The sequence below is a fragment of the Pinus tabuliformis genome, chromosome Q, assembly GCF_031772625.1.
Source record: "Pinus tabuliformis cultivar Carrire ecotype Pingquan chromosome Q, CPIR1, whole genome shotgun sequence".
NCBI lineage: Eukaryota > Viridiplantae > Streptophyta > Pinopsida > Pinales > Pinaceae > Pinus > Pinus tabuliformis.
In genome coordinates this window covers 210,883,847-210,890,740 of record NC_142296.1, presented here as the reverse complement: position 1 = coordinate 210,890,740, position 6,894 = coordinate 210,883,847, and the positions used below count along the sequence as shown (strand labels likewise).

At 42.2% G+C, this 6,894-nt stretch overlaps 1 protein-coding gene across 1 annotated transcript; it reads right to left on the bottom strand.

Moving 5' to 3' along the window:
• Window positions 1-6,289: 6,289 nt before the first annotated feature.
• Window positions 6,290-6,667, bottom strand: LOC149218957 (uncharacterized). The gene has a single exon (XM_089386670.1). The coding sequence runs from the start codon at window positions 6,665-6,667 to the stop codon at window positions 6,290-6,292; it is 378 nt and encodes a 125-aa protein (XP_089242796.1).
• Between the last annotated feature and the right edge of the window lie 227 nt (window positions 6,668-6,894).

Below are 6,894 nucleotides of genomic sequence, written 5' to 3'. Positions count from 1 at the left end.
TCTCATCAATTTAGTAATTATGTTCATTTATTTTGAAATCCCTATATGAAATTTAGTAAGAAGTAGTACTTATCATTAATTTGGCGCATCTCTTCTAGGATGGTTCTTAGGAGAAGCTTGTTTGAGATTAAATGAGTACTTGGTGTTTATTATCCTTGAGAACCTTGTGTGTATAACAATGGGTTCCAATTCCTTTCCAAATGTCTTGCCAATGGAAAAAACTTTTTTGGACCTAACCTTTTCTGCAAATATTTCCAAATTTTGGATCATGATGAACTTATGCCTACTAAAAAAGCCTTATGCTATGAAAAATGCTTTAGAGTTGTGACCCCTTCTATGATTACTTTTTGGGGTCATCATCCCAATGAAGCCTTTTCTTAGGAGGCCTATCCACACATCCATGTCTAAGAAGGTATAGCTCCACCCCTTCATCTCTTTCCTCCTATAGGTTTTTTTCTTCATGACCATGATAAGTGCCATATAGTAAATAATTTCCCCATAATTCTAAAGCCAATTTGTTATGTCTTCAACATAAGTATTCATAAGTATCTTGTTCTTATGTGGAATGTTGTGGAGACAAAACACAAAAGGGAGATTGGTATAGTCTATATTATTCATCATGGGGGTGACCACAAGAATGGAATTAACTCTAGCATAGTTCCCTAATCTTCCATAACCCTACTCTATCCTAAACGAAACTCATTTTATCATCCTCTATGAAGATTTCTATTTTTTTCCAAGGAAAAAGCTGCATTTTCATTAATTATATTAATAAAATTACATGTTGTATCATTCAGCATTATGAGATGCATTCACTGTAGAAAAAGTTCATAAGAGTTTGAAACCATATATATATATATATATATTACAACATAGGTTGCAGAGAGGAAATTATGAACATCAGAGATAACTTAAAAATGTAGCAATGTCCAAAAAAAACTGATAAAGACATAAAAAATATATATATATGTGGAATGATCTCGGAAGATCATTCTGAATGATTCCCATTCATCTCAAATAATGGACGGTGGAAGAACTAATAGAAAACGCCATCTTTGAATTCCTAAATTAACCATTGACCCTTGTTTAGTTGTGCGACCTCTTTGGATAGATGATCAACGATGTCATTCCTTTCCATGTATATATGAGAGCATACAATAAAATCAAATTGTGATTTTAGAGTAAAGACATCATCCAGTGTGTCCCTGAGTGTGTGCAAGTGACAATGATATGCATCATTTATCCAATTTATAACAAGTTGTGAATCCCCAAAGATCTTAATCTTTTGACAATTTTGTTCCCTCGCAAAAAAGAGAAGGTGTTTTAAACTGTGAAGCTCAGAAAAATTATTTGTGCCCCTACCAAGACCAACTTTGATTCTGAAAGACAAATGTTCATTGATGTGAAGGACAGATCCCCCCCACAGCCCTCGGCTTGGGCAAAGCCATCAAAATAACCCCACGGGAAACTGGAATCGAAGAGTTTTGGAGTGATGACCCATGGAGGTTTGCTGTCCGGGATGTCTAGAATCAGATTAAAAGTGGAAATAGAGTTGGTACATGTGGTTAACCAGTTTATTGGATCATCCTGGAAGATTAGTCAGTTCCTGTTTATCCAAATTCCCCAACAAACAATCAGGGGCATATTTCTATCTTTTTGAGTGTGAACCTCAGACCACCAACGATGCCATGCTTCCTCGAAATTTTGGTTGGACCAATTTGTCTTTAAGTTAAGGGAAGAAATTATATAGGCCCAAAATTGTGTCATAAAAAGGCAGAGGAGGAAGAGATGGTTCGTATCTTCAACATTGGATTTGCAGAAACAACATCTAGAGGGACCATGAAAACACTATTTCATGAGGTTTAATTCAGTTGGGGACTTGTTTGTGAGAATACACCACATGAATGGCTTAGTTTTTTTTTTTTTTTTTTTGGGTGGGGGAGGGGGTTTTAGTTTCCAAAGGTGGCACCACCACTAGCCGATTATGCCATTTTACCGAGCTGTTATAAGAGCCGCATAGCCGCTTTTGGGGAGTATCACCCATGAGGGACAGTGGCCCAGATGAGCTCATCCTCTTTCTCAGTTAGCCTGATATTGGATTCCTCTAGTGCCCCAATGAAACGATTCCAGACCCAGTACCATCTGTCTGGAATGTTCAATTCTCTGTGATCCAGCCATTGCTGAGGCACCCAGAGGTCGTAACCAGCAACAACAATTTGGGCGATCTTTGTGATTCATGTCCTAGAGAGGAATTGTCGAAGGGCCCTTGGTAGGATATGGGCATTCCTGCATCCGGTCCAATTATCCGTACCTAAACGAACATGCGCTCCATTTCCAATTTTCCATGCTAGCCCATTCTTGATAATACTGAAAGATTGGGAGATTGCCTTCCAGATGATGGAAGCACCAGTAAAGGATATACTGGGACTGCGAATCCAATCCATAATTGAGAGGGGATGGATGTATTTGAAATAAATTACCTCTTGCCAAAGGCTTTCGGACTTGATTAAATTCCAACCCATTTTTTCCATGAGAGCCATTGCAAAGGACTGAAGGTCTTTTAAACCCCAACCACCCAGTTTTTTAGGCTTCCCAATCCTGTCCCAGCAGACCTAGGAAAAAGTCCTCCCCGTATTCTGACCCAGAGGAATCTACAACAGATTTGTTGTATCTTGTTTAGAATACCTTTTGGGATCCAAGCCAGAGTCATCCAGTATACCAGGATGGCCTCGAGCACCGATTTTATCAGAGTGAGCCTACCCACCTTAGAGAGCCAACGTTGTTGCCAGATGTTTATTCTACTTTCAATTTTTGCAATGAGCCAGGCCTAGTTGGCGATGCGATAACCATTTGGTTTCAGTCTGAACCCCAGATATTTTAGGCCAGCATCCAGTTCTTGTCTGACAAAGGCAAATTGTTGGGACGCGTACCTTTCCTCATTTTGGAGACAGGTCACAAAGATGATCATGGATTTCCCATAATTTGGTTCCATACCTGTTGCTTTGCAAAAGAGAGATAATATGTTCTTGAAAACATATGAGTCATGAAAAGAACCATTTAGAAATATAAGTACATCATCAACAAACAAAAGATGTGAGAGGGTAGTCATATCCGATATCTGGACTTCGCTAGGTCACCAGTCTCATGAGCATTTTTTATCAGTTTGCTTAGACCTTCCATGATTAGAAGAAAGAGGAGGGGGGAGAGGGAACCCCTATCTTAGACCACGCTCAGCATGAAAAAAACCAGAAGTTGCACCATTGATAAGGATACTAAAGGAGGCAGAAGAGAAGCAACACATAATCCAGGAGATAAAGGAGTGGGGGAAGTCGATATGAGTGAGAATGAGATGAAGGTAGGACCAACTAGCCTGATCAAAGGCTTTTGAGAGGTCAATCTTTAGAATGATGGACTTTTTATTCTATTTTTTGATCGAATGGAGGCCTTCCTGGGCAGTCCCTATAGCTTCGTGAATCTGACGATGACTGAGGAAAGCAAATTGTTCCTTGGAGATCATCCTAGAGAGGATAGGTTTAACACGAAGGGCAATGGTTTTGGATATGATTTTGTAGATGTTGTTGTAGAGGGAGATAGGACGATAATCATCAAAGGTAAGGGGTTTGTCAATTTTGGGGATGAGGGCCAAGAAAGTCACATTAAACCCCTCATACATTCTGCCTGTGATTCTGCAATCCTCAATAGCCTTAAGAAGATCCGACCCAATAAGCTCAATGAAAGTGCTATAGAATTCCACCGGCCACCCATCCGGCCCCGGGCTTTTATCTTTTTTGAAACATTTCATCATAACTTCAAGTTCCCCCTGCGAAACCGGTGCAATTAAGGCCTCCTCCTCTTCTGGCTTGACAAATCTAGGCAGTGCCTCTGCAATGCGGATGATGTCAGGGAGGGTAACACCCCTTGGGGCCTTATATATTTTTGAAAAATGACGAACACCCATATCTGCCAACTGATTGTAAGTGTTTTCCTCCCTACCTTCTTGATCATGCAGCTCCCAGATAGTGTTGATAGACTTTCTCCCTCGGGCATATTGTTGAAAAAACTTGGAATTCTCATCCCCAACTTTTAGCCATAATGCTCTGCTTTTTAAATGCCAGGACTCCTCTTTCTGTCTCAATAGTCTAATATTTTCCGATTCTAGATGGATTAATTGTGCCTTCGTTTCAGTCGATGCAAAACTAGTAAGCCCAGAGGCTTCCAATAATTTGAGGTCTTCTTCAATCCTTCGAAGATCAGACTCGTCCTTTTGTTATTTTTCCTTCGCCCAATCAATGGTTTTTTTTATTTTAGGCATGCCAAATTTTTTGCAATGACCTCATTCGGTGAGATAATATCACCCAGCCTACAGTGTGTCCGAGACTTAGTGACTATTCTGTGGAAATCGGCTTCAGATAGCCATGTCTAATTGAATTTAAAAGGAACCTGGGTTTGAGATTGTCATCCCTAATGTCCAAAAAAATATAGAAGTGGTCAGAGATCCCTCCCGAACCCACCCACTGGCGAAAATGATTCAATCTGGATAGAAGAGGGGCCTTTATCATAAAGCGGTCCAGCCTTCTGGCCAAAGCCTCCTCCCCCATCCTTCTATTCCTCCAGGTCGGTATAATCTTGGCCGAAACAATGTTCAATAGGTCGTGGGAGTCCAACAAAGTTTCAAAAAAAACCGAGAGGGGATCACATTAGGCTCTGCTGCCCCAGGATTCCACCAACCCTAGAGAGAAATTTAAATCTCCCCCAATGATCAAATTTTCTGTTTGCATAAAATCGGCTTCCAGTAGTCTACCCCAGAACAATTCCCTATTATGGCAGGGCCCATAAATGTTGACGAGCCTGAGAGGGAGGTTGTAATTCAAGGATGTAATGTCGACACCCAGGAAACCCTTGCCCCCCCATACATTGTGTAATTTTATTGTTCTTTTATTGAATCCCATGGCGTAGCCACTCAAGTGCCCTCTAACATCCAAGAAGTGGAAAACCCAATCCAGAAGGAAATTCGGGAGCACTTTGTTTACCAGGCTCCCTTCACCCAGGGTTTCTTGCAAAAAACTAACATCTAGTCTCTCTGAATTACATAACCTCTTTAGAGCCAGTTTTTTGTCTGGGTTGGCCAAGCCCCTGCAGTTGAAGGAGAGACACTTCATGGGGTAACTTTTTGTGGGTTTCCCTTTGCTCTAAGGACCCAGTCAATGGGGGTTTGAACCCCCGAAGCCACTTCAATGCCAACCCTCTTAATGGATTTAGAAATATGAGATTGTCTGCCACAGGGGGGTTTTAAAGGGATGGAAGGGAGGGGATCCTCATCCAATCCATAGGCCGGGGTTTGAGAGGCAGGGAGGGAGCGAAGGTAATAGCGGTGAGAACCACTAGAGGTTGGGCTGCCTCTAGGAGTCAGAGAGGGTGGAATCGGGATAGTATAGGAGTTTGTACTGAGGGGAAGGGGAGGGGCTAATAAAATAGGGCAAATAGGGGAACACAACTTGCTAACCTCAGAAACTGAACCAGAAAAAACCATAGATGCAGAAGCAAATTCAGATAACAGACATGCATTTGAAAACAGAGGAGGAAGAGGAGGAGTACTCAATAAAGCCAATTCTCTAGCCCGAGCTATTTGTAGGTTTTAACCCTGTACAGAAATTACCTGCATACAAATTCTAAAACACAGAAAATAAACGATGTGAAAGCATAACACATAAAAAACATATACACAGAGATTTCCCCTGAATCCCAAAACCGGGACTACCAGCTTGATTTTTCATTATGTTCCTTTCAATGTTACAATACATATTTATACATGTCGAAGCATCCAATACCATGGACCGAAAACCATCGTGTCCAAAACCATGGACCGAAAACCATCACGTCCAAAACCATGTGCGAAAAACATGCACAAAATCATAGGTAGGTCCTCCCAACCTAATATAGGGTCCAAAACCAAAATTTTCTAGGGCTCTGCCTTGGACCCCATAGAGGGGGGTTACCTTCACCCCTCAAACCCCCTGTGATCCCCCCACTACGCAATTGACGCAATGAAGGGGGGGGCTCCACCCCCCCTCTAACCCCCTGGTTAACTACGTGGGCTAGTCGTGGAAAGAATATAACACAACCCAACACTCTTGTGAGAAGTGTCGCAGATGTCACAGAATCGGTTGTGATGATGACACCCCAAAATCATGTTGTTGAGTTCTGAAACCTCGAGAGCGTCCGCCAATGGATGAAAATCCACCTCCATCATTTGTGTACTTGCCGAAACCAGAGATCTTGGAGGTTCCTCCTACTTCCCAGACAGCAAGGGACGGTATTTGTACAAATGACCCACCTCGTGGCACCGTTTAAAATGAAAGGGGATACCCTCATAATCGAGAATATGTCTCCTGGTGATCTCTCCCATCTGAAGCAGATAGCTCTCCACCAGGCCCTCTCTGGTGTCAAGATACACCAGTATTCTAGCTAAATCCATACAACCTGTATCTTGGTATGCCCTATCATGGTCAAGATACACCCCCATGTCATCTCCAATAACCCTAAATATGTCCTTAGCCCAGAATTGGAGTGGAAGGACAAGAAGGCGAACCCAAATCGAACCAGCTCCCATGTTTTCTTTCTCGAGATCCAAAAGCGGCGTCCACCTCTTAAGTAGGACTGGAGTCATTTCAATATGCCAGTATCTTGTCAAGACCCAATCCACCAGGTCTGGCTACAGGAAGATGAGCGCAAACCACCCCCTAGACATAGTGATGACACTAGGTAGTTGCATCATCAGGTTCCCCCAGACCTCCGCAGTCCATTTTCTCAGTCGAGCAGGGGTATAATTTATGCCGCAAACCCAACCAACTAGAACAATTCTCTCCATTAGGGCCGCTTGAGCCATTGAAATTC

Excerpts from the sequence above, each read along its gene's own strand:
- LOC149218957 (XM_089386670.1), bottom strand. The coding sequence starts at position 6,667 with ATGACTCCAGTCCTACTTAAGAGGTGGACGCCGCTTTTGGATCTCGAG.